The 27,873-nt window shown below is 43.5% G+C and overlaps 3 protein-coding genes across 9 annotated transcripts in view; 1 reads left to right on the top strand and 2 right to left on the bottom strand.

Moving 5' to 3' along the window:
• LOC309606696 (solute carrier family 22 member 10-like) overlaps nucleotides 1-14,894 on the top strand; it is a 234,399-nt gene extending 219,505 nt beyond the window's left edge. The window contains exons 12-13 of the mRNA XM_082344115.1: nucleotides 9,915-12,965; nucleotides 13,468-14,894. The gene's annotated coding sequence lies outside the window, so the exon portion shown is untranslated. The remainder of the gene's footprint in view (nucleotides 1-9,914; nucleotides 12,966-13,467) is intronic.
• Nucleotides 1-17,236, bottom strand: part of LOC309606732 (phospholipase A and acyltransferase 3) — a 28,134-nt gene extending 10,898 nt beyond the window's left edge. Inside the window, exons 1-3 of one of the 5 annotated variants that reach the window (XM_082344210.1) lie at nucleotides 17,099-17,236; nucleotides 16,537-16,614; nucleotides 1,671-1,773 (exon numbers count right to left, since the gene is read on the bottom strand). In XM_082344210.1, coding sequence (XP_082200336.1) covers nucleotides 1,671-1,773; nucleotides 16,537-16,551 — 118 coding nt within the window. In that variant the 5' untranslated portion in view covers nucleotides 16,552-16,614; nucleotides 17,099-17,236. The other 4 variants (XM_082344209.1, XM_082344212.1, XM_082344211.1 and 1 more) reach the window with 4 other exon arrangements.
• A 3,538-nt stretch (nucleotides 17,237-20,774) lies between these two features.
• Nucleotides 20,775-27,873, bottom strand: part of ATL3 (atlastin GTPase 3) — a 56,659-nt gene continuing 49,560 nt past the window's right edge. For all 3 annotated transcript variants that reach the window (XM_082344127.1, XM_082344128.1, XM_082344129.1), the window contains exons 11-13: nucleotides 26,843-26,914; nucleotides 26,020-26,451; nucleotides 20,775-25,233 (exon numbers count right to left, since the gene is read on the bottom strand). In XM_082344127.1, the coding sequence (XP_082200253.1) occupies nucleotides 25,147-25,233; nucleotides 26,020-26,451; nucleotides 26,843-26,914 (591 nt within the window). In that variant the 3' untranslated portion in view covers nucleotides 20,775-25,146. The remainder of the gene's footprint in view (nucleotides 25,234-26,019; nucleotides 26,452-26,842; nucleotides 26,915-27,873) is intronic.

Below are 27,873 nucleotides of genomic sequence, written 5' to 3'. Positions count from 1 at the left end.
AAGTCGTCAAGAGGTTACACACGTCTGAAGCTGAGCAGGGTTAAAATCAAGTTAAGGTAATGGTCTAAGGGAGACACCGACAAATAGAAGGTGTTAGAAGCCAGGGGACCGGATGAGGGAGGAGTAAGGATTAGGGGGATGGGAGAGGAGGAGCCCCACACACACAGGAGGCCAAGAAGGAAGGGCCCAGCGGGAAAGGAAGAAAGGCAGCGCCAGGTGAAGAAAAGAGAGAGGCCACTCGTGTTAAATGCTGCAGAGAAGCCAAGTAAGCCGTGACCAGGATATTGATTGTATTGATGTAGCCTTGATAAGAGCTGCTCCAGGAGGGGCGTAAATACTCCCTGGTGGAGGGAACAGAAGAGAGGATGGGAAGTGAGGAACCAGCAGGGGCCACGGCAGACAAGAGATCTGCTCCATGGGAAGTTAGCTAGAGAGGATGTGAGGTCGAAGGGGTGTTTGTTTGTTTTATCAGTGGGAGATATTCCAGTGGTTTCTAGGCCAATAGGAATAATACAGAATTATTATTAATTTGAGGGCACAGTGCTTGTGAAAGTAAGAGAAGGGGGTCCAGGGCCCACACCTAAAGGCTGGCTTTTAAAATAAGGGCAGGGGCACATTTGCACTGTAACAGAAGAAAAGGCAGATTATGTGGTTCTAGATGTTGGTGGTTTGGTTGATTAGGGGTGGGGATGGTGACATCTACCCTGGTTACGTCTGATTTCTCTATAAATACAGGGTGAGGTCATTCATTTTGCTACCATTCTTGGTCAGCAAAAGACACATCCAAGAATGTCCACAGCAGCTGCACACAGAGCAGCCCACTAATGGAAGCATCTGATGCCCATCAGCAGAAGAACAGATAACAAACTGGGCGATGTCCATATAACCAAGGACACGCAGCAATGGAAAAGTAAGAACAACACAGATGACCTCACGGGCCCAGGGAAAGAGCCGGACACAAAAGAGCACAGGCTGTGTGATTCCTCTGCTCTGAAGTTCTACAACAAGCACGGCTAACCGACGGCAGGAGAACCTAGAAGAGTGGTTGCCTCTACGGAGGGAGAGAGCACATTGAAGAGGCACGAGGGGGTCTTTTCGGGGAGTGGAAATGTTCTAGATCTTGATCCGGTCATTGTCACATGGATGAATACATTTTTTTAATTCACTGACTATACACTTGACGATATTGTGCCCTTTACTGTATTTCGGTTATACCTCAGTTTAAGTAAAACGTGTGAGAAAACAGGTGGGGAATTCTCCCAATAATCCTCCACATAAAGAATTCTTAACGTCAGTTTACAGATGAGGAAACCAAGGCCGGAGAGTGAAAATGGATTCACAGCCAAGTCTGCTGCCCAAACACCAGTGCTCTTCCCAGGAGATTTGCACTTCAGGATCGAATGTGTTTTATACGAAGTCATAATACATAAAATACATGAAAAGCAGAACTGCCCCCGTGGAAGCCCACCTCAGTCTCTCTGCATGGCCCTGGTGTTCCAAGGTGCAGAGTCTGAAAACCACTGCCCCACACCGAGCTGTCTTCTTGTAGCACCCAGGAACCAACCGCCAGTTGGGGGCGAAAGAAGAATGTTGGGGTCCCCTGTGAACCCCAGCTCCCCCATCTCCCTCTGCTCCCAGCCCCAGCACAGTGGAGCCCTGGGCACCCTTACTTGGGGGGGCCAGGTGGATCACATATCCATCGCCAACGTAGACGGCCCAGTGTCTGTAGAAAGGGCGGAAAATCTCGATCAGGTCTCCAGGCTGGGGCTCTGGCTGCAAAACCAAGAAGAGGACTGTTTCAGGTGATACGAGTGCTTGGAACCAGGGGCAGGGCTCAGCTAGGAGGGTGCAGCTCCGCGGCCTCCAGCTAACAGCTCTCCAGGGTTTCCTCCTGAGCCCCGCCCAGCCAGTCCAATGCCAGTCCGACTTCACAAGCCTGTGTCCCAGACCTGCAGGGACTACGGGCCTGCCCACCTGTCATTACAACCTGCAAAGTGCACGCCTAAAGGGTTTCTTCATTAGCTGGGGTTTCTGCCTTATTGCTCCTCTTTCTAGGAGTATTATTTATTGAACTCTTACTCAGAGCCAAGCACTCTGCTAAGTGTTTTACAGGCGTAGCTCAATAAATTCACACAACCCTCCTATGAGGTGGGCACTGCTGTGAACCCCATGTTATGAACGAGGAAATCAAGGCTCAGAGATGCAAAGGAATGTTCTCAAAGCCACACAGCCCCTGAGTGACGTGGCCAGGACTCAACGCTAGGCTGCCTGATTCCCAGGCCCAGCGTCTTGACCACCACACTGACCGTCAGGCAACACCACAGGTTATTTGATTAGAGCTGTGCATCTGGAGACTCTGCCAGGGGGGTCAAATTGGGGGGTGTCACACAGACACTCCCCGACCTGGCCCAGGGCCTGGCAGAGAACTGGTGTCAACCTCTGGCAGTAATGTCCCCCTGACTGCTCATCCCAAGGATAAGAGGGTGTATGTGTGTGTGTCAGTGTGTGTGCGTGTGTGTGTGTGTGTGCGTGTTGGGGTGTGTGTGTGTGTGTGTGTGTGTGTGTGTGTGTGTGTGTGTGTGTGTGTGACAAGCAAAGGAAGACTCTCCCTGCACTGTGCCCGCACCAGTACTCCTGACACTGGATGTGTGGGTTTTCCACGCTAAACGATTCAATCCTCGGTGCACGCTGACCGGCACCCACAGTTTACCTCAGTTCTGACACTAATGGCCGGGAGTCAGCACAGACCCACAGGCTTAGTCCCAGAAGACTGAGGCCCCCACACACACTTTAGACGCCAACTGCAAGTTGCAGGTTGTTAGCTGTGTTCTGAACAACCAGCTGTAAATTGGGGACTCCCACAGCCCCCTCCTTGGGTTCAGTACTTTGCTGGAACACCTCATAGAACTCAGGAAAACAGTTTACTTGCTAGATTACCAGTTACTAGAAAATATACAACACAGGAATAGCCAGAAATGCAGAGGGCAAGCTGTGGCGGGAGGGGCACAGAGCTTCCATTACCCCTCTGGGGACCAGCACTCTCCAGCACCCCCGTGCTTTCACCAACAGCCTAGGTTAGGGGTTTTATGGAGGCTTCATTATGTAGGCACGATTGATTAAATCATTGGCCATTGGTGATTAATGCAACCTCCAGCCCTCTGATCACCCGGTCGGTTGAAAGGGGCTTATTCTGAATGACGAAAGACATTCCTCTCACCTCTACTGCTCAGGAAATTACTCGGGTTTTAGGAGCTCTGTGGCAGGAACCCGGGACCAAGACTAAATATCCATTTCTCATTATATCACAGTGAGCGTGTGTGGGAGTGAGGGTGTGCACGTGTGTGCAGGGGAAGGTGGGAAGGATGCTGAAATGCTCCTCGGAGCCCCGCCCTGTTAGGGGAGCACAGCAGCCCAGAGCCTGAGAAAACCTGGGGAGGTTCAAGAACACTTTCATTCAACCTATTGAGGTCCCAGTGCCAGACACTGGGCTAAGTACTGCGGGTAGGGACACTCTGACCTGGACCAGGATCAGGGCTGATGAGCTTCTGTGGTCCAAACCAACCTTAAATCTCTTTAGAACACCTGGAGACAGAGCCCATCAGTGGTCGTTCCAGCCCTCTGTCCTTTCCTGCTCACCTGCTTGCTCTTAGGGGACAGACCCATAGGGGTTTGCCCACATCCCACTGCCAAACTCTGTGGGCCTGACTGAGAGATTCCATCAAAGATGAGGGGGGAGCATGGACTCCCCCTTGTATGGCCTCCCCTGGGATAAGAATGATGGGCAGTGGAAGAGCCAATCACAACTCTATAATGGCTAGGAAGCAGGGTCAATGACAGTTCATTTCTACTTATAGAAACAATAAAACTGCAAACAAACATCCCACGTGGTAGGAAAAAAATCTTTTCACAGGAATTTTACAGATAAATCATATTGTCTTATTGCAGTGATTATAATTTATCTTCCCAGAAGAAGGCGACCAGAACTTACTGGGAAGCTTTCAGAACACTGGACAATGGTCACAATTGATGAATCCCATTTGTTTTCCAGAATAAAAGAAAAAGTATATATTAATTGTTTGGTGAGAGTTATGGGATCTTCAAGGATCCCCAAAGGGCAATTTAACTGGACATTTCCATGAATAAGCCAGGACATAAAAGCAAGGCAGAGACCCAGCCCTCAGGGAGGCTACTGATTAGAAAAGGAGACAGTTGGGACATCAGTAATATGATGTCAAGTAATAAGCAGCCAGTAGGTACACAGACCCAAGGAGCTCAGGAGCTCACTGTGTTCCAGACAGATATCAATGAAAGATATTGATATACAGAGAAACATGCTTGCAAAAATAAATAAATAAATATAAATATATATATATATATATATATATACACACACACACACACACACACACACACAGTGACAAAAATATCTACAAAGAAACTCAGACTTTATAACACTAAATACTGATGCTAAGTGAAAGAAGCCATACCAATAATCTACATACTGTGTGATTCCATTTACATGTCATTCCAGAATAGGCATCACCATAGGACAGTAAAGTAATCAGTGATTGTCAGGGGGTAGGAGTCAGGAGAGGGGTTGACAAGAAAGGGGAATGAGGAAATTTCAGAGCAATTAAACTTTATGTACTGTGCTGTATTTGATGGCGGTGAATGGTTACTCAGTTGTCCATGTTAATCAGAACTCATCGAACTGAACACTAAAAGGGTAAATTAGACCTTAACTTTTTTAAACACTAATTTTTTTAATAAATAAAAAATTTTAACTTTAAAAAAATGGATATCCACAATTTGAAAGCAAAAAAGCTGTGATTTTTTTTTTAATACTCAGTCATGTTGCCTGTCCCTTGTAAGGGCAAAAGGCACATATTTCCAAATATGCACTAGCTTAAAACATGACACCACTCAAGGAAACTTCTTTTAAAAAATGAAGCGAAAGGTGCTGGACTCGCCCACGGAGCCCTGTGCACTAGTTAGAAGCAAGGACTCGATGTTCACATGACCATGCGGATAATCTTTTAGATACAGTGCTGAGTGAAAAAATGAGATTGAGCTCCGCAAAATACCACTTATACATATTAAAGATATCCACACACAAACCAATAATACATGTCTTAACCAGAACCATACCCAAAAAAACAATTTTTAAAAACAACAACAAAAGAATCTAAAGAATACATATTAAATATATTACAATGCTACATAGCCATTGGGAAGATGGAGAGGGAGAGGAATGATGATAAAAGGGAACTTAAAAAAAAAAAAAAAACAGAAGACAAGGGGTCTTGCAGGGACCAGTGAGAACAGGGTGCCATGAACAGGGATATAAATAATTCACACCCTTTCACTAAACTCTAATTGGAGAAACAACTGCTTAATGATACACACAGCCAACTGAGCTGAATCAAAATTAAGAACTCAAGAAAGCATGTTATAAAATTAGAAATATGAGAACAAAAGTCCTTGGGCCAAATTTGTGCCTCTGCTTATTTTTGTATGCAGGCAAAGAATGATCTTTACATTTTTCAGTGGTTGGGGGAAAAGTCAAAAGAAGAAGAATATTTTGTGACACATGAAATTATACGAAATTCAAACTTCAGTATCTATAAAGCTTTATTGGCACAAAGCCACCCCCATCATTTACCTTGTGGCCGAGGCTGCTTTCTCTCTACAGCAGTAGAGTAGTTGCAACAGAGACCAGAGATAGTAAAATATTTACTCTCTGGCCCTTCAGTTTGGATCAACAGTGATCCCTCTCTCACTCAGCTTGATCCCCAGTCCCAGAAACCTAGTTGTACCCTGTTGTCAGGTGGTTCTTCCCCCAGGAACAAGGTGAGCCAGCAGGAAGCCAGAAACTCTCCAGAGCACAGTAACCAGGGCTCTCCCACACAACACAGCCAATGACAGTGGCAAAGCAGAGACTCTGCACCCACAGGATTTCAGAACAAAAAGTCTTTATCCTCTCCACAAAAGCACAGTTTACAAAGAGCTGTGTAACAGCCATTTGCCTTAGCAAGCAAATGGAGAACAATATCTGACCTCTGCAATTCACACTGGAAAAACCACCTAAACGACCATTAATAAGGACCAACTAAATTAATTATGTTATATTTATATGTACAAACAGCCAATAGAGAGAACAAGTTGGATTTACGTAAGCAGACATAGAAATAATCAAAACAAGTAAGTTGGAAAACATTATCCCATTTTTGTTTAAAAAACATTGTTATACATTCACATGCAAAATGTATTATACACTATGTATGAGCTGAGGAAAATACACCAAACTGTTGTGTATTATATACAGTGGGGGTTGGGATTCAGAGACTTTTATATTTTGCTATATTATTTTATTATTTTCTTACCAATGTGAATTATTTTTATAATAAAAACTTTTATTAAAAGCTCCATCTCCCATCTGGAGCCTGTAAATATTACCATGTTAATGATGCTTAAAAATCATTAACACTTAAATGTAACACATAAAAGCATAAAATAAAATTTAAAATAATATAGATGGATATGTTTCAGATCTTAGAATAGAGGAAGAAATTCTAAAGTCCAAAGAAAAAGGCATAAAGTAAAAGATTGAGAGTTTTTACAATTGAAAAATGTTACTGTTCTTATTAAAGGTTTCTATCATTGCCTGTTACGTTCATACTCCCTTTTAAGAGAAAATGACCACCCACAATCCCGACTGCCCAGGCAGCCATATTTTATATCATGTGACCACTTCATCCCAGCCTCCATCAGCTGGACTAGAAAAAGGCACGGTTCCCAAGCAGGTCACCATCCTATGATCCTCCATGATAAGTGGACCTGGGCCAACCAAATTTTCTCTCTCTCTCTCTCTCTCTCAAAAATCTGAACCAAGTAATGAAAAAGAAAATAGCTTTTGGCAGAGAGGCTAAAATTGAAAAGTCATGACAAAGAGGAGGCAAGGGAGACCCCAGTGAACCACAGGCCAAACCAAGGGTTGGAGTTCTCACACCCACTCTGACCAAGTAGAAGACCCCTGTTGACAGTGGGAGAGAAGGAAGCAGGCACATCAAGAAGAGCTAGCTGAGTCACACCAGTGGTGGAGCACTAGAGGAGAGATGCACAAACTCCAGCTGCTGAGTGCCTGGAATCACCGTGATCCTGAACTGCCTCCCAGCCCCTGGGAGGCCCAGCCTTAATACAGCTCCTATACTTAAATTTTCAAGAGAATCCCCTTACCGCTCCACATGTGTCCTTAGAATAAACTTTTTTCACTTGAGCTAGCTTAAGTGGGCTGCTGGTTACTTATAACCAAAAGAGCCAGACCAACTGGAAGAAAATGACAGCTTTAATACATAAAGAGTTTTTATGAATCAATAAAAAATGTAAACACCAAAATAGAAAAAAATGGAGAAAGGGTATAATAAATAATTTTAAAAGGAGAAATACAGTTTACCACTAATACAAGAAAATACATTCTATCTCACTAGTAATCAAATTAAATTAAAAACTGGTTTGGGGGAAGATTAAAATACTAATACTAAATATAGGAAAAGATGCAGGTAAACAGGCACCCTCAGTCACTGCTGGTAGGAGTATAAATAAATACAACTTTTCTGAAGGTCAATTTGGCAATCTGTATCACTAACCTTAAAAATATTCATATCCTTTGACCCAATTTCTATTTATAGACCAGATCTTAAGGAAATAATCTGAAATACCTACAAAAGATGTCACAAAGTCACATCTAATGGCAAAAAATTAGATACCTAAATATCCTACATAAAGAGATTAGTTAAATATTGCCATAATTATATACTAATATACAGTTATGTTTTAAAAGTTATATTTAAAAGAATACTTAAGGACAAGAAATGTCCATAATATAATGGTAAGTAAAAAAGCTTTACAATCAACGATAACTCAGTTTTTTTTAAGTAAAAATAAAAAAAGCTTTACACAAAACGGTATTTTTTTTAAACTTTGTTCAAAAAAGATAACCAACACATTTTTTTTTGAAAACTGTGGAAATACACCAAAACGTAAACAGTGTTTATTACTAGGTGGTGAAACTTGGGGTATTAATTTTCTTTTTAATTCTGTTCTAGTTTTCCAAATGTGTAAATACATATATATTTGTTTTAGAATCAGAAAACAATGTAAGGCTTGACAAACACCAGTGTGTTCAATCTGGGGTAATCCGTACAATTACTATTATGTAACAAAATAAATACACACAACAAAAAACTAGAAAGATGTATACTAACATCCTAACAGAGATTCCCGCCAGGGGCTGGGGCTAAGTGTGGTTATTGTGATTATTTTGCTTCCTTCTATTTTTCTGCATTTTCCAGCTTTTCTGCAATGAGCAGAAAAGTTTATAACATGCTTTGCAACACTGTTATGAAAATTATTCAAACATTAGTTTGAATTTTCAAATGTTCAAAATTGAAAGCATTTTTCAGTAAACATCTGTATACCCCACCACCTACATCTACTGTTATGCTACTGAATTTGCTTTATCACAAATATGTCCACCTACTCCACACAAATTACAGGAGGGGAGGTTGCTGGCATGCGTGCAGAATCACCCTGCCCTTAGCAAACACCCTCCCCCACCCCAGGGAAACAGTGTAACTGGTCAACGACACTCCTTGAGAATCCCTTCACTTTGGAGATACCCACCTCTGCCTGAGAGGGTCAAGGAACTCTTTCATTTGCTCATTCATTCTACAGATGTTCACAGAGCCGGGCACCTGGGCTACGCCTATGAACAAAAGCCGAGATACCGGACTTCACGGAGCTTTTGTTCAGCATCAAGGAGAGAGACAGAAATTTTTTTTCAATTTCTTTAAAGCCTTAGTAAATGAGTAAATCATACAGAATAGTAGAAGAGATACCAAATAAAAACAAAAAGAAAGAAAGAAAAGGTAGGGCAGGGTTAAGGGGCTGGAGTGGGATGGGAAGGGGGAGGGGATTGCAATAGTAAAAGGGGGTCAGGGAAGGCAGAGAGTGGGCCCTGCAGATGTTGAGAAGACCCAGGCCGAGGGGACAGCCTGAGCAAAGGCCCCAGGTAGGAGTATGTTAGGGGAACAGCCCGGAGGCCAGTGTGGCTGGAGTGGAGTGGGGAGTGGAGGAGGGGAGGATGGAGGTTGGAGGAGGGAGAGAGAAGCTGATGGCTCAGACAAGATGGGGGGAGCAGGGGATGAGAAGTAATGCATTCTGGATTTCTTTGAAGGCAGAGCCAACAGGATTTGCTGTTGCAATGAGGTAAGGTGTGAAAGAAAGAGGAGTGAAACGTGACTTCAAGGTTTCGGGGAGGCTGAATGGGCAGGCTGCAGACACGGAGGGCACGCTGGGTTGAAATAGCCACCAGGTAGCCACCTGGAGAGGCAGGGAGGCAGCTGCATGCGCGAGTCTGGAGGTCAGAAGAGGGGTCTGGGGTGAGAGTCACTGTCGATCTTTAGGAGAACAGCTCCTGTTGGGAGTTGGAGGCAAAAGCCGGCTGAAATGGGTATAAGAGAGACTAGGAGAGGACCTCCTCCTAGAAAAGGGAGCAGCTGAGATTTTGCTGAAGTCTTAAAAGATGACAGGGAGCGTGTACATGGTAGACACAGAATTCAAACCCAAATCCTGCACTTTTGTTTTGTTTTGTTTTGTTTGGCCACACCTCGAGGCATGTGGGATGTAAGTTCTCCCACCTGGGATCCAACCCGTGCCCCCTGCAGTGGAAGCGTGGAGTCTTAACCACTGGACCACCAGGGAATTCCCCCAAATCCTTCACTCTTTTTTTTTTTTTTTCCATATATATGGAATCTAAAAAAAAAAAAAAAAAATGTTTCTGAAGAACCTAAGGGCAGGACAGGAATAAAGACCCAGACGTAGAGAATGGACTTTAGGACATGGGGAGGGGGAAGGGTAAACTGGGACGAAGTGAGAGAGTGGCATGGACATATATACACTACCAAATGTAAAATAGATAGCTAGTGGGAAGCAGCCGCATAGCACAGGGAGATCAGCTCGGAGATCAGCTCGGTGCTTTACAGTCCTTCACTCTTAACCCTCACACTCTCCTGCAATCAGAGGAGGCAGTGGGGAGGAAGCGGCCGGAAAGGGGAAATATGGAGACGGGGCAGACAGGAGCAAAAGCACAGCGGTGCGGGTGTCTCCAGGTGATCTTGCGGTTGGGTCAGAAGCAGGATCCCTGGGGTGGAACCCAGGCCTGGCAGTTTTATAAGCTTCCAGGTGATTCTACCGTGCAGCCCAGAGAACCACAGGAGAGACGGCTTAGGCAGAGAGGGGCAGTCATACCTCACTTTGCAGGTGGGGAAACTGACGCTAAGGGAATGAGGTCACTTATCCAGGGTCAGCCCGAAAGTAGCAAAGCAGGAACTTGAACCACAGCCTGGTCCCCAGCACGAGGAGAATCTGCCAGCCTTCTGGCAGATTTCACCATCTGCCCCTGCATGTTAATCCACATTCACTCCTGCAACTCTGAGCCAGTGTGAGACCCTCAGCCGTGGGCAATGGACAGGACCAGATGGAAAAGTAAGGGCACTTCCAGAAGAATTTTCAACCCAAGGGTTGAAACAAAACAAAAAGAATGTTTTTCTTTATTTTTTTTAAATTTTACTTTGAATGGGGTACCTATATTTTTAGTTAATTTTACTTATTTATTTTTTTAAATATTTATTTATGTATTTATTTTGGCTGCGCCGGGACTTAGTTGCGGCGCATGGGATCTTCGTTGCGGCAATGCAGACTCTTTAGTTTCAGCATGTGGACTCTTAGTTGTGGCATGCATGTGGGATCTAGTTCCCTGACCAGGGATCAAACCCCGACTCCTGCACTGGGAGCGTGGAGTCCTACCCACTAGACCACGAGGGAAGTCCCTAGAATGTTTTTCTTTCATTCAAGGCCACTAAGGAAGCATTCCAATCTGCCTACACATAGCTCCATTTAGCCTCCTCATCAGAAGTTTGCAATTTTTTTATTTTAATGAAATATTTCAGGCATACAAAAAATACAGAAAGTAGGCTAATGAGCGTTACTGCTCTGCATTTAAATTAGGATGCATTTGGTTTTCAGAAACTGCATACTGATTACAGCCATGGGGCTCTGAAGCCAGACAGCCTGGGTTCAAATTCTGACTCTGCTACTTAACTAGCTGGATAGCCTTGGGCATGTTACCCAACTTCTCCCAGCCTCAGTTTCCTCAGCTCTAAAATGAGGATAATTATAGCACCTGATTCATGAGGTTGTCCTGAGGATCAAATAAATTAGTACCTATAAAACACTCAGCAAATACTACCTGGCACATAGGTAAACAGCAGTATTTGCTACCACTGTTCTTGGGGGTGCTTTTATTATTTTGGATTTGGAAAGGTCAGAGGCAGCTCCAGGAGTAGCTGGAGACACTATGGAGGTTGTGAAACCCAGCCTGAGAGCAAGTTCTTGTTCCCAAATCACATGCTGTGGTGAGTGTGGAAATCTCCCCACCTCACCCACTTCATTTCTGATACTCTGGGGAAAGCATCTACAAGCATGTAATTCAAAAACCTGAAGTCCAGGGAGGGTGCTGAAAAGGGACTTTTCCAGCAGAGAGTTGGGAGTTTTGATGCCAAGGCTTTAAGAAGAAAAGAAACCCCCGAAGAGCCCACCATCAATCCTGTCTATCTGAGGCTGTGTTGTCAGAAGCACGGCCCAGGCCCCCTGCAAGTGAGGCCCCTCTGCTCTATTGCTGTGTGACCTTCAAGAATCATTTAACCTCTCTGAGCTTCTCTGGTAAAACAGCGCCATTAAGATCCATCCAGCAGAGTTTGTGTGAGGAATACGTGAGATAATGGGGGTGAAAAGCTGCAAAACCCCTTAACGCTTATTAGAGGGTTGAGACACTGTGCGCCAGGCTGTGTGGGTCCGGGGAACTCGAGGTGGGGGGCAGATTCCCCAGCCTTGGGCCCAGTGAGAAGGTAGAGGAGGGGTTGGGCTGACACATCACCTCTTCCCTTGCCAGCCTCTGGGAGAGGGACAGTGGCAGCTCCAGTGGGTACCAGGTCCAGCCACAGCAACCCAAAGGTCATGTGTATCCTGGAAAAAGGAGGCAAAACTCATTCGCCCTCCCAGGCTCTTGACCTCCAAGCCTCAGACCTGTTCTACATGTTGAACCTCACCCCACGGGAACCAGGATTCCCCCTGAACTCATGTGGGAACCACCACCGCTGTCACCATGCACTCCTTGGGGTTTTCACAAGTTACCTGGAATCCTTACAGCAGCCCATTTTACTGACCAGAAAACAGCTCAGAGGTAGGAAGTAACTTGCCCAAGAGAACTCCCTGAGAAGCAATGCCAGGATTACACTGCAGGTCTTCCTGCATCCAAAGGCCAAGTTCTGTTCACGCACCCAGTAATTCACACGAAGCTACTGAGATCTGATCAGCATCCCCATGGTGAGCTTTGCCTCCACATCACTGTGTTCTAGTCCTGAAATGCCCCTGACTGTTCAATGCCAAATTCCTACTCATCCCTCACGTCTCCACCTCCTCAGTGCCTCCTCCAGACTCCAGGGCAGACAGTGTTTATCAGCCGCAGCCCTGTTTATCCGATGATGATAATTGTTGGGCTGAGCCCCTGGGAAGGAATGATCAGTTTCCCTGCCCAGCTCTCCAGCTGGACTGAGCAACCAGCCAGGCACATACAACATTCTCAGCAGAGGTTTGTGGGCAAGAGGGACACACTGCTTCCTCCTCAAGCCCCTCCCAGCCTCTGGCCCCACCCCCTCCCTTTTGCACCTTAACTAACCCCACAGAGATCTGTCAGATCATCCGGCAAACCTAGAGGGTCATAAAGAAGTCAATAAGTGAGTCTAGAGTCAGAGACCAGAGCAGGCCCATCGATTTCTGCATATCTGGAGCCTCAGATACCCTTTGGAGCTTCACGTCCCCAGCAGCCGCTGCTCAACAAGCCACAGGTTTAAGGGCAGGGTGGGTGGAGAAGGGAAGGCAAAGCTCCTGGCCCACGAATTCTAAATAAATTTAGAACACAGAGGGGAGGGAAATGGTCAGTGCTGGCCCTGACCAGGAGGACTCAGGGCTGGGCTAAAGGGCTCAGAGAAACGTGGGCCCATATGGTAGACACACAGCCTCTCCGTCCCAGGGAGGTCCAGGCAGCTGCTTTAACAACAACTAACATTTGTCAAGCCCTAAGAGCCAGGGAGTGGCACACCCAGAGTGGGAAAGTGAGAGCCAAATCCTCTGGGTGCAGACAAATAGGGGAGAGTTGTCCATAGAGAATTTTAAAACCATAAGACACACCAAAAATCAGTCTGCTGTTTATTATCACCATGTGCCAACACTTTTAAACAATATCAGTGATATTGGTCTAAGTTCTAACTCATGCAATTCCTGTTGAGAGTTAATAATATAGGGACTTCCCTGGTGGCACAATGGTTAAGAATCTGCTTGCCAATGCAGGAGACACGGGTTCGAGCCCTGGTCCAGGAATATCCCACATGCCGCGGAGCAACTAAGCCCGTGCGCCACAACTACTGAGACTGCGCTCTAGAGCCCACGAGCCACAACTACTGAAGTCTGCGTGCCACAACTACTGAGCCCACGTGCCACAACTACTGAAGCCCGCACGCCTAGAGCCCGTGCTCTGCAACAAGAGAAGCCACCGCAATGAGAAGCCCGCACACCGCAGCGAAGAGTAGCCCCCACTCAACGCAATTACAGAAACCTGCACGCAGCAACAAAGACCCAACACAGCCATAAATAAATAAGTAAATAAATTTATTTTAAAAATAATAATAATAATATATATGTGAGCTTTAAATTAGCACACTTTCATTTCTTATTCTTTCAGTCTTCTCTGTGGAAGTTTAATCAGAGAACACCCAGCTACACGGTCAACCTCCAACACACACAGACTCAGCTACATGTGTCTGTTCCAACAGTAAGTTCTGAATGGCTCAGAATGGTTCAAGTTCACTTTCAGCACAGTCTGGGCTGCCAACCCCTGTGGTCCTACATTTTCCTGTGTTTAAACAGAAGACAAGAGTCTGCTCTCCCAGCGCCAGAAGAAAAGTGTTTGAAAGAGAAGTGTTTGGAAGTCTGGACCATTTTCACCAAGAACTAGACTCTCATTCTAAAGCAGTGGATTAAATAAATGTCAAAGTTCACCATCATTCAGCCATTTTCTCTGATTTTTGCCAAGGAAGAAAAACTGGGGAGAATTTTGCCGAATAAGATAAAAGCTTACAATGAATTTTCTGTTGAATATGTTTCAGTGAAAATGTTTTAAATGTGGATATATTTAAAAGTCACTAGAATGAGGACTTCCCTGCTGGTCCAGGGTTAAGACTCCACGCTCCCGATGCAGGGGGCCCGGGTTAGACCCCTGGTCAGGGAACTAGATCCCGCATGCCGCAACTAAGAGCCTGCATGTGGCAACTAAGACCCGGCATAGCCAAATAAATAAATAAATGTTTTAAAAAATAATAATAAAAAATCAAAATTAAAAAAATTAAAGCCATTTAATTACAACAAATGTCCTACTGTATAGCACAGGGAACTATATTCAATATCCTCTGATAAACTATAATGGAAAAGAACATGAAAAAGAATGTATATATGTGTATAACTGAATCACTGTTCTGTACAACAGAAATTCACACATTGTAGTCAACTATACTCCAATAAAATAAATTTTAAAAATAAAAATAAAAAATCGGGAATCCCTGGTGGTCCAGTGATTGGGACTCCACACTCGCACTGCCGAGGACCCAGTCCAATCCCTGGTCTGGGAACTAAGATCCCATAAGCCATGTGGTGCAGCCAAAAAAAAAAAAAGAGAGAGAGATCTAGAGATCAGCAAAAATAAATAAAAATAAAAAATAGAAGCCACTAGAATTAATTTTTTTAAGACATAGGCAGTGTTGCAATTTCTCCAATTTATTATGAAATGGGATTTTTATGAATTTCTGACAAACTTATCCTAATGTTTAAGGTTTTTCCAATTTGTATATCTGTTGTTTCATATGAGAGAAGCTTTTGAAATTAAGATTAATAAAAAGTGTCTTCTCGACATATACACACTACTATATATAAAATAGATAACTAATAAGGACCTACCGTATAGCACAGGGAACTATACTCAATACTCTGTAATGACCTATATAGGAAAAGGATCTAAACAGTGGATATATGTATATGTATAATTGATTCACTTTGCTGTACAGCAGAAAGTAACACAACATTGTGAATCAACTATACTTCAATAAAAAAAATTTTTAGTAAATTTAAAAAGTGTTCTTCAACTGTGAATAAAGGTAAATGGACAAATCGAGCTCTACTGAGTGTTGAACATGAATATGCAAAGAAGATCAATTTTGTCAAAGTCAAGGACAACTTTTCAGAAATTAAAGTTCCAAAACAGAAACTGTAATGGCATTATTATTCACTACTGTGACCAACCTATATGTAAGAATACGTTTTCTTCAAAAATAAACTAATGCAATTAAAAATTATTAACCCATTACTTCTATTTTTCTCTATAACACCTACTTTATTTTTCAGTTTTTATTTTTTCACTGGCATGATTTCATATACAAAGCTCAACAGAAGAAACTTGACTGTGTTTCTTTTCTGGCCATTATTACTATTCATTTCATGATTATTACTGAAAATAATGTTGCTAGATAAAGGAGAGGATGTTTTCAAATGACCGCTCCAGACATCAAATATTCCAGGTACACCCTAATACCAGGCACTGTGCTAAGCCCTTTACATGGATTAAATCATAATCATAATAACAACATAATCATAATCATAATAACAACAATGAATTACAGTTGAGCACATAATATGTGTGTGAAGCACTGTTCTGAGCACTTCATAAGTATTAAGTCATATAATCCTCACTCTGGGGAACAGAGTGGATTTGAAACTTGGTCAAAGTGCCACAGCTAGGTGCTCAGCAGGAACACAATCCCAGGGGGAGACTACCTCAAAAGCCGGGCTCAGAACCTCTCTGGAGTAGGTCCAGCTAGGCTGAAAGGAAGCATTTGCTAAGCCCCTTTGTGATTTCTGAACCATAGGAAAAGTGAGAGTTGGGAACTTGCTGGCAGGGCTGGTCATGAGGTGCATCAGCTGAGGCCAGAAGAAGCACCTGTTGCCAGACCCAGGCGCGGGGGCAGCAGGTGCAGCCCCAGACACTCAGCCCCAGGAGCCCATCCAGGTGTTCTGGTCTGACTCGGGAAGGCAGCACAGGGCCTTGCTGGGGCAAATTTCTCCTTGCTGCCTCCCCGCTCCTGGGGGCCTGTTTCAGGCAGGGCGGCCTCCCAACCCACCCACGCAAGTACTCACACTGAGACAACTCCAACGGATACCCACCGACGCGCATCTCACACCTGATGCCCACCGGCCAGTGGGGCATCCACATCTGGAGGCCACATCCTCAAGAACCCTCTCTCTGAAGTGATGACTCAGACCCACCGAAACACGGCTCCCACCCCCAGCCCACTCGCGCCCCCCCCAACTTACCATGGGGGCGCGCATCTTCTTCGGTAATGAAGGCCCTCAATTTCACGCTGGAGTTGGCTTTATCAGCTGCGTAAACGCCTGAGGCAGCGGGGGAGCAGGGATTCATGGTCAGTAGCAGGAAACAGCGTCCCCAAGACCCCAGGGGACTGTGGCTTCTGGCGAGGGAGACCGTGCCCGGTTGGTCTCTAACCCCTCCGAGAACAACGGGCTCACTCCCTGCCAATTCCTCGCCCGCCCCCTCCCTGCCCCTGCACTTGGTCGTGAACGGATGAATCCCTTGCAGGGGGCAGGGAGGTACACCTGATACCGGAGAGCCGGGCGGCACAGCGGCGGGGAGCGCGAGCCGCCGTGTCACCTACCAGGGCGCGCTGCGCCCCCAGAGAGTCAGCGGGGCCGCCCTCGCGCCCGGCCCTCCCTCCCCGGCCGCTGCCCTCAGCTGCTCCCTAACTTGTTTACTCCCGCCTCACCCAAGCTCTCCATCCCCCACACAGCCTGGAACACCTGAGAGCCACCCCAAGCGTCTCACCCTTCCTTAAGCTCCGGGAAGTACCGCTCCACCCACCTCGAGGACTTGGAATGCAGTGCGGCCTCCACTGCAAAGGGAACCGGCTAAATGGCCGCAGAGTCCAGGCCAGCGTGAGGTCACCCGGCCCCTCCCCGTGAGACTGACTAATTAGAGCCTCGCAGAGCTCCCTGCCCCGGCGACAGTGACAGCCTGCTCCCGCCTCTGGGGCAGACAGACCAGGACGCTCCCCGCTCACCCCGAAACCTCTCAGCACACCCTCCCCGCGCGGAGGCGCCTCCAGAACCCAGCGCAGGGCCACCGCCTCCTCCCCTCGTCTACGCACGCGCTGCGGCCCGCTCAACTTAAGTTCTTGTATACACATCACACTGGCGTGTCATCAATCTGCTTATTTCCTCCACTCAAGTGGGCTTATACTGTAGTTTAAAACTACAATAGGCCCCCGTTATCCGCGGTTTCTTTCTCTGCAGTCCGCTGGGTAACAAACAGGGAGACAACAGCGTGGATAAGCGGGGACTATCTTAACGGTTGCGTACTTCCTGCGGTTTCAGGCATCTGCTGGGGGCCTTGGAACGTATCCCCCTAGGAAAAGGGGGGACTACTGTAGATTAAGCTTTAAAGCCATTTAAAGGCAAGGGCATACCAGAGAGAAAGTACTTTTAACTATTGGGTCTTAAGCCATTAGATATCCCCAAAACCTGGCACCCACCTGGCACACAGTAGGTATTTCATGAATGAATGAATGGATCAATGAATCAATGAGTGAACGAGTGACCAAAGACAGGCCCTTCCTGTGCACTGGTCTGTGACTCCGCAAGGGTAGAAGCAGCTCCTGTTCATCTCTATTTTCCTGCCCCCTCCCGCCGGCACTGAGCTTGGAATCAGGACGCGTGGGCCAAATCCTGTCCCTGGCTACCTACAGGGTCCAGGGCACCCTTCCCTCTCTCAGCCTGTTTGTTCATCTGTCAGTGGAGTGGTGATGATACTGTACAATATATAAGATAATATAAAAAAAAATACATTCCCCAAAGGGAAAGCAACAGATGAAATGAGGCTTATAAAGTGGGAGCCCGATGTCTGGCTCGGGTCAAGTTCTCACTCGGGACCCGTTGGCTGTTGTTAACAGGAAGAAGGAAATGTTCATCAATCACGTTATTCACCAGCTTCCCAGCAAGGAGAGTCAGAGGCACTGTAAATAAGCTTTATATGCATTACTACTCACTCCACAAATTGTTACGTGTATTGAGCAAGAGACTACCTGTAAGGCAGTCAAACCCAGGATGGAAAGGTTCGGTTTTGAGGAAACCACACTGATTCTGCCTCTTCTTACTCTCTGCTTTCAGTATTGCCCAGATGTCACTTCCTTTACTTTCTTATTCTTCCTTCCTTCCTTCCTTCCTCCCTCCCTCCCTCCCTCCCTTCCTTCTTTTTTTCCTGTTGCTCTGCCAGGAAAAACAAAATAAAAAGAACACTGAGGGGCGGGGATGTCAAGGAAGTGATTTTGACCTTTCACACAGCTCTCAAAAGTGGAGCTCTGTAAGAAAATCCCCGAGAGAAGATACCATGTGATGCCACCACCATCCCCAGCAAGACAGTCTGCCCTTAAGCCCCATTCCAAGTCTAAAACAACGATTTGGGTGGGGAGCCAAGATCAAAACAGCCAGGATCAAACTGCTATCTGCCCACGAAGCCTCCAGTCTTTTCTGCAACCAGCTGTGGAGCCCCGGTCCTCTTCTTGTGACAGGTGGAAAATATTAATTTTTAATTCTTTGCAATCTCTCCGTTCTCTGCCTTCTGACGGTTCTCCTCCAGGAGATCCATTGTCGTGCTGCCTCTGAGGAAGAAGTAACTGAGAAAGTGGGAGGAAATGGCACGAGGCTAAATGCCGAGCAGGCCTAAGAGAACCTGTGGGGATTCTGAGCCGGTGGGGGGCGGGTCTGAGAAGCAAGGCCAGGCCAAGAGGAAAGGGGGCGGGGGAGGAAGAGTGGGCAGCAAACCGCATCTAAGGGAGCCGAATCCACAGGAGGAGCATTTCATGGTAACATGAGGGCTCTGACGCTTAACAGCAACTCAAACCTGGAGCGCCCCTCAGGGGAAAGGTGCTCCATCAGCCAAGTGAATGCAGGCTTTTTACGTGTATCCAGGCCACTCTGGGCAGGCTTTGAGAATAGGCCGATTTTGACAGTTCATCCTGGCTGGAAAAATCAGGCTTTTATGAAAGGAAGGTGAAGTATAACTCCCTTGTGAATTGCCTCTCTCTGCAACCCCTCAAGCCCTACTGAAGGGGTGAGAATAAACCCCTCTTGAGAGGCCCTGAAGAGCTTCCGCTGCATAAACGCGCAGTATCACCACGTCTATTTCCCCTTAAAAGCACATTCCCGAGATGCTGCAGGCTCTCGTTCCACTATGCTTGTTAAAAGGCCAGTCTGGGGAACTGAAAACTGCAGTGGACATTCGTTTCTGTCCAGCAGTCTCTCACCTGGTCACTCCATGTGGTTCTGGTGGAGCCGCCAATCACAGTACCCCCATCACCCCGAGTAGGGACACATGTGACCTACATATGGCTGGTTATCATTCCCCAGCCCTCAGGTTAGGCAGTGGCCCTGGAAGGAGCGTATGACCCAAGCCAGACCAGTCAGTATCTTTCTCTAGGATGGAGGTGTGTATATACATATAAAATACACACTTTTGAATAGGCAGTGGGTCAAAAAGCCTCTTTCCTCTGGGGACTTAAGAGAGAGATGATGCAAGCCTGGAGCCATTTGTTCCTGCCCTCCCCAGCAGCACGGAGGAGATCTATCCGCAAGAGCAAATAATGCAGCCACTGCGCACAGGAGATAATAGTCCTGTTGACATTTGAGTCCTTCCAGGGCCTCACGCTAGCTTAACTTCTAGGCAGCCAATTATAAGAAACTTTTTCCTAATTACTTTTTTTTTTTTTTTTTTTTTTTTTAGTTATTAAGCTAGTTAGAGTTGGACTTATCTTTGGCAAACTGTTTATGGTCATCAAAGGCAACAATGCCAATGCACCAAAGACAAGCCACGGTTTGCTTGACGTCTCCCCACACACACATGACCACTTTTCCCACCCTGGCCCTTCCTTCCCCCCAGCCTGATGGAGGAATCATCACTCCCCATACTCTTCGTATCACATCTACTTGTGAGTTTGCCCCTTCCCTACTAAACTGCGATGAACTCAGTGCAACACCCAGCCTGGTAAGATCAGGGATGGATGGATGGATGGATGGATGGATGGATGGATGGATGGATGGATGGAGGCTACTGACCCCACCCAGTGTATGTTTCAAACTAGGAAATAAATCTTTTTATTGTAGGGCTAAATTGGGTATGTAAAGTGATTAGTCAATATTTGAGAAGTTCAAACCAACTTCCCCACTGCCTCCAAGGTCGTCAGTGAAAGGGAAAGCTTTCAATAGAGCTTTCTTTACCTCACCCCACTCCCAACAAGGAACCATTAACCAGTTAGCTCCATTTTACCCAATACCTCCAACAGCACAGCTTGCTCCAGCATTATGCTAGTAAGATACTAGTTCAGTATTGTTTTGCAGGACAGAGAAAGCTGACTCAAACCACGTTACCACTGCCGCCTTTGACCCAAGTTTTCATCCCCTCAGAGATCCTATTTGCTTTGCCAAGCCCAAATGTACTTCACAGATCCTCCCATGTTAAAGAACAGAGAAAGAAGAAACACAAGTAACATGGTGCTGTGATCTTTATTCCATTAAATGACCTTAAAACTAAGAAACAGAAACATGCTTTTAATACACTAATAGCATAATCTAATCCATTGCACTTTTTAAAAAGTATATTAAATTTTAAAGCCATTCAAAAAGGGTCTAGGAGAAAGAAAGTGCTTTGAACAAATCTTTTTTTTTTTTTTTGAAGAAAAAGAAATCGGAGAGGAAATTCTATATATGCTCAAAATTAATATTAACTCCTTTAAGGCTTAAGTCCATGATAGCATTTATTCATCTAAATTGGAAACTTTGGGAATCAAATGCAACCTTCCCTTGGTCATAAAACACTACATTTAAATTTTAGTTCTGGCACCTGAAATTCCTTTCCCAGGAAGAAAAATTTCTTCTAAAATCTTTCTGCCCTTAGATCTATCTTGAAAGTCCCTGGTAAGGCCTATTTTGTGGCTAATTTTCAGAGTTAGGATCTTCTCCTTCCTTTTTGTTCATTTTTACTCAGGCTTAAGGTTTTCTGTGCATAAAAGATTTAGAGGTTCAAGTCACAGTGCTGAATTTTGCTTTTTAAAAGAAAAACAACTTTCAAAATAGTTTTTTTTTTTTAAATCCTAATTACACCCATTAGTAAATAGGATACTTGTACATTCACTTCTCAGAGAAGGCACTAGGGCTTCCTAATCTAGAAAAACATTTTCACAGAACTTAGATAATCCTCTAGACTAAAGGCATCCTTATTACTCTGAACACTGTAAACTCTCAGTGATTGTATCTGGCAGTAGACCACCTATTCTGAACCTCAGGCAAAAGCCATCCACTTGCCTCCAGACAATACTGAATTGCACTTTCCCATCCCTCTGAGCAGTCTCTCTCGCTGTGGTCTCTGAACCACCTGTGATGCTGTTTTTAAAAGTGGTGATTCCAGGGCCACAACCCAGACCCAGACCCACTGAGGCAATCCCTGGGTATAAAGCTGGGAATTTGAATTTTTTTTAAATATGCCTCCCAGGGGTAAGTTTTATGCATTTCGAGATAGACGAGAACCACTATCCAAAATAGGACTTAACAGAAGGAAAACAATTCAAATGCAAAATGGTCTCTTACAAATGGGCTTTTGAATGTCATTTTAAAACACCACCTACACAAACAGTTTGTGTTTTAGTAACTGAAGCTTGTCTTCATTATGCCCTTATTCTTGACTGAAATTTTGTTGGATCTAAAGGTAAGCCAGAATGATGCAGCCCATGTTTGCGACCTTAGATGGCAGCCATCCTAAATAATCCTAAATTACATTTCAATAGTTCTATGAAGATGTCCATATAAGTTACATTATTTTAAAAAAAAATACTCTAGGGAAAAGTAAAACTGTTTTTTAATCACTTTTGCCTGGACTTAAATCAACTACTTAATTTCTCTGTAACTCATGCATACGTACACACTCATCCAAACTCACCCTATCCAAGACACCATTTTCATAAGCCAGGTGGAACACTGGGTATGACCTGTTAAAGAAACGCACTGCCAGTACAAGGCAGTTTGTCTGTTTGTTCGCATAAAGCATTTTACTTCATGAAAGAGAAAAAAAAAAGAAAAACCAGGTAAAACAAAAACAATACTCACAGGCAACTCTACCAAGTATGAAGTAGCTCTTACTATATAAACCTCTGCGGGACAAACAGATCTGCTGGTATACTGCTAAAATAAGGTTATGACTCTAAGGATGTTTTATCACCATACATGATCGTTTTCCCTCATTTTGTCTACACACCTCAGTGAAACAATCGAAATTTTGATTCTATTATTTTTACTTAGAAGCTAACTGGAAGTATTAAGAAAACAAAAAACTTAACAATATGTAACCTCTCCTAAAATGAAGTATTTTCATAGAAAATTCTGAAAACCTTTTATATGTTAATAGGAATGTGCCCCATATACTGTTTGGAATGTGCAAATTAAAAATGCTTGCATGGGAAGGCAGGAGTGGCAGAGCAACAAACACCAAGCAAAAACTTAGTCCTAAGTAATGTCCCTGACCCACAAACTAACGGCTGAGGGGAGATATGGGGTAAAAGACATTCTTTTCAACCTGGTTATAAACCTCCCCAGGACTATTTATAGCCAGCAATGAGAATGTACCTTTTATTGGAAAAGCTGACATAAAATCATCAATTTTCTGTTAAAAAAAAATGAGGCCAAAGGAAACTCATAAAAATCCTCACTGAGAAAAATTTATAAACAATTTCCAGAGGCAGAATAAGTTAACTGATAAAGACAAAAAAATAAGGGTTCTCCAGGGTAATTAAACAAAGTTATTCCTTTAAGATCAAAACAGAAATGGTGGATTTAAACAGTAACTAAATTCTAAGATTTCATTAAATCATACATCATATATTTTTTATTTTAAAAAATCTAATATTTTAGTATTAAAATAAAATTTAAACACAGCATCCTTTTCTCACCATTAAAAGTAGGATAATTCTAGACAATATTTCTGAAATCTATAAATGTGCTTATACAAATGCATTAAAAGCTAAGTATCTCAACATCTGTAAGGCCTTTAGCAAATAAGTATCAACCTTCAGGAAGATGAGAGGCCACCTGAAAATGCACCAAAATTTTAAAACTAAGCTTTTAATTTATTGATAATAAAGCTAAGTACCACTGATATGCAAGTAAACAGTTTTTAGGACAAGCTGGAATTTTTCTAAAATTTAACCACGGTTGAATAAAATAGCAAGAACTTCAGGGCAAGATGGTATGTAAATATGAAAAAATACATAAAACACTTGGAATTAATTCATAACTTGTAAAAATACTTGAGTGGTAAAGTGTTAAAACAGTCAAGAGAAATATTCTTTGACAAAGAGATTACATGCTAGAAGAGACTTTTTCTACCTTCCATTCATACTTCGTGTATAAAGAATTTACACTCAGAATTTGCCTAAACCTCCCTACCTCCCTCCCTCCCACAGCAAAAGTTAAATTATCTTAAGAATTAAGGCTCACATACCTGAATGTTTATATAAATACCTGCAGGCAAGTTTTATGAAGTTTTAAAATCCACAACAATTCACCATTATAAAACCAAAAAGGCAACTGATAAAATTTTTTATCACATGATCAAGGTAAATGAAGAATTCTTAGATACTTCTAGATATTATATGTCCATATTTGGGTGGGACTTTGGTCCTTACTAAGCCAAAGCTATTTTAAAGCTACCAGACTAGTCATGTATAAAGTTAAATAAGGGATGATTCACTAAATAAAACTGACAGTTTTAGCTCCATTATTAAAAACATTAGACAGTGAATAGGAGAATGCAAATAAACATTGTGGATAAAGACCTGATTTACTGCTAAACCACATGAAATAGGATGTCAGTTAAAGGCAGTATGTTTGGTAAATGTCTTTCCTCTAATCCTTGATAAAGATCTGTTCTCATACAGAAGTCTAAAAAACAAAAACTCTCAAATGACAATTGTGTGTGAGTTATGTATAATACATACATGTATATAAACCTACAGTGAATCTGACCAAGGCACAAGTTCAAATGACTTATCAGAGGTCACATGGTTCATTTAAACTCAAGCTTTTTTCTTAAAGTATGAAAGCTCATTCCTTTTATTACAAGCTGCTCTGGTTTCTCAAGCCACGTTTGTCTCTTTTCTAGAAAGAAGCTATAGGAATGAATGAAGGCAAAAAAAAAAAAAACAGAACAGAATATGTTCTAACAAAACTGCCAGACTGTCAGGAAACAGACCTTAAATTTCAGTGTACGGTAGAGTTAAATACGATATAATTTTTCCATACTATGTGGCAAAAACAATTCTCTAATATTGTAAGACTTTAAAAGTGTAATGGCATCATTTTTAGTCAGTCTTTAGTTCTGAAGCTTTTGCAAGTTTTGTAAACTTTAAAAAAAAAAAATCCTTTTCAAAAGAGTAAGGGACAAAAGAACTGATAATTCACCAAAACAGCATCTTTCATGTGGTTATCCTCAATCCCCTCCCTATTGTGTCCTCAAAAGCATGGATTCAACCTTAAAAGGCACTAAATGGCACATATAGGACAAAACCGCATTTCCATTTTTTCTTTTAGCTTTTTCCCCATAAAGTGCACAAAGCAGTGAGTAATAAGAAGACAGACATAGGCTTGGATCTACACCAGCAAGGAAAAGAAATGCTTCCAAGAGAAATGGAAGTGTGTTTAAGAATTTGAAACCACAGGAAAGGTCTGTTCATTTATTAGTGCCGTGTTTCAGCTCTTCCCAGATGGTCCCAGGTCTGCGTTCCTTGGGACCTGGACCTGTGGCCGTGGCAGAAGCCCAGAAATCAGAAGGGGCTGGCCGGGGTCTTGTTGGATCCTCTTGTTAAGATGCTACTGAGCTTTTTTATCCGAGGATGGCCTCCCAACAACTGCGTCCCTCACAGCAGCCTGAGTGGAATTACCAACGTGAGAAGTGGCCTGCAAAAGTCCATTTATTCAACATGTCAGTTAATAAAATACAGCACAGCATCAAAAGAGTAAGCCATTGGAGACAAACTTTCGAAAATCTCTGTCTACATTGTTAGTATGTTATAGAAAATAAGGGAATGAAAATGCAGGGGTCGGGGAGCCTGTGGCAGCTGCTAACTCCCCAGAGAGTCCGTCAGCTGAGCCTTTGCTACCTTACTGGAATGGGGTGGGCAGCTCTCCTGGCTTTACCACAAGCTTCTAACTTAACTGATATGTTCCTGCTACTCAGAAAGAGAAAGCCGAGTCTCAAGGATCTATAAACCTAGAGATCATGTCAATGTCAAAAGCCACTGACTTACTGAATGATTTAAGTGAAAGACATGCCATCCATTAGTAGGTCTCAAAATAGAACAGTTTGTTAAGTTCATATTTTTCATAGCTTGTGACTTTCAGTGAAGCAAACTAACCTTGGATGTGGGAGAGACTCACACAGGAATTATGTCTGATGAACACGCAGTTAAAAGTTTCCCATGAAGAACACAACATATGTAAGTTGGAAATTTTTTTGCATTAAAGAGCAGTTTTTAAGCATGGAAACAAAATATTACAAATAAACATTAATATCCTAAAGAAGGATAATAAAACGTAAGGCCTATTAGAAAAAAAAAAATGGCCAGGGGAAGTTTCTCATGCCTTCTTTCACTATTGAACTCTTCCAAATGGAGATATTTTACAATAAAAGCACAAATATCTGTCCATTACCAACCGTCAGCCTGCTCAGCTGGCACCACTTACCTGCTCTAATACATATGCTGCACCAGAATCGATAGCACCGCCCAGCTCACGATACTGACCAGAGTACCTGATGTACCCCCAGGTGAGAAGCGCTATTAACAGCAGTCCAACCATACAGTTGAACAGCTGGGCCACCACCTCAAGACCAATAAAGCCAGTGAGGCCTGAGGCTATGTACAAAGCCACAATGCCTGTGAAGAGCACTGCAGGGGTTCGGAAGGTGCTGAAGACATTCTTGCTACCATTGTGCTTGCAGAAGTTCTCATAGAGTTCCTTGATCTCCTCCTCCAGCTCCTGCTGGTAACGAAGGCTAAAATCCTTCCCACCCATCTTTTTTATCTTCTTAAAATGGTCCAGAGCAAGTTCTTTGAATTCACAGTGCTTCTCCTCTAGAATGTCTGGAGACAAATAAGGTTTGTCGCCCCCAGAAACCTAAAAAGAATAAAGACACAATGTGAAGGGTGAAGAACCCTTCAAAAACAAATGCCAAATAAAACAAGTGAAAACACTGAAAAGCTTAGACTATTTTAAGATATTAGAAATTAACTTTAAAATGATGACCAAGACCAATAGAGGTCTGGCTTCAATTCCTCAGAAAAGCACACTTAGTAACCAGGGTGATATTGATTAGTGAGAGTGGTGACACTGTAAGAAAGCCTTGCTTAGAAAGGGCCATAATTAAAAGGCCCCAATAAGCAGGAAGACCTGAATGTTGCCTCATCATCATAAGATACACTAAACGGGATCAAGTTTGGACTCCTGAAGTCAGCAACATGCCCAGTTATAGATATTTCAGAATAAGACAACTGCCCAGCACACCTACCTCTTCCATGTTGTTATAGTACATGTCCTTGGCAGAGGCTGCAGCTGCTAAATTGTTGGCTTCAGCAGTGGCCTTTTAAGAAATGAAAGTATAAACCGTAAATCCTTTCTCTTTTAATATTCCTCCACAAATAACCAAGTAAAAATTTTCTCTCACCCTATTCCCCATTCCCCCTTCTTTATTATTCTTCTGTTTTTCAGCTTTCCATATAGCCCAATTTATGAATTAAAATATATCTTTTCTGCCAAATTTTCTGCCAAAAAATGTTCTCATACATAAGAATCTTCATCATAAAATTAAACCTCTGAAAGTACTTCCTTTGCTTCGATTTTATGTGTTAAAAAATAGATGTAACACAGAAAAGAAGAGGAAAAATTTATCTTTACAACATCAATCCCAATCTCTAGCTCCCTTTGTGAAAATGTTATCCTACTAAAGAAATAAACATTTGGGGCTTCCCTGGTGGCGCAGTGGTTAAGAATCCACCTGCCAATGCAGGGGACACGGGTTTGATCCCTGGTGCGGGAAGATCCCACATGCCACAGAGCAACTAAGTCCATGCGCCACAACTACTGAAGCCCACGCGCCTAGAGCCCATGAGCCACAACTACTGAGCCCATGCACCACAACTACTGAAGCCCACGCGCCTAGAGCCCGTGCTGCACAACAAGAGAAGCCACTGCAATGAGGAGCCTGTGCACCGCAACGAAGAGTAGCCCCCGCTCGCCGCAACAACTAGAGAAAACCCGTGTGCAGCAACAAAGACCCAACGCGGCCAAAAGTACTTAAATAAATAAATAAATAAATAAAAAGAAATAAAGATTTGGCAATAAATGGCCTTATCTTCAGCACATGAAAGTCAGAAATTATATGTTTTAACAAAATGACATCTTGGAAACATCAAAATGTTGGAAATAAAACTATTTGCAAATTAAAAACCTGATTAGTAAACAGGAAATATTTAGATACATCGGACATGTTCTATGAAAAGAGACAACAGGTAACAGGAAATGATGTGTCTAACAGAACTG

The sequence above is a fragment of the Balaenoptera borealis genome (assembly GCF_965194805.1).
Source record: "Balaenoptera borealis genome assembly, chromosome: 11".
NCBI classification, from domain to species: Eukaryota; Metazoa; Chordata; class Mammalia; order Artiodactyla; family Balaenopteridae; genus Balaenoptera; species Balaenoptera borealis.
The sequence above is the reverse complement of the archived record's forward strand: the minus strand, read 5'-3'. Positions and strand labels throughout refer to the sequence as shown.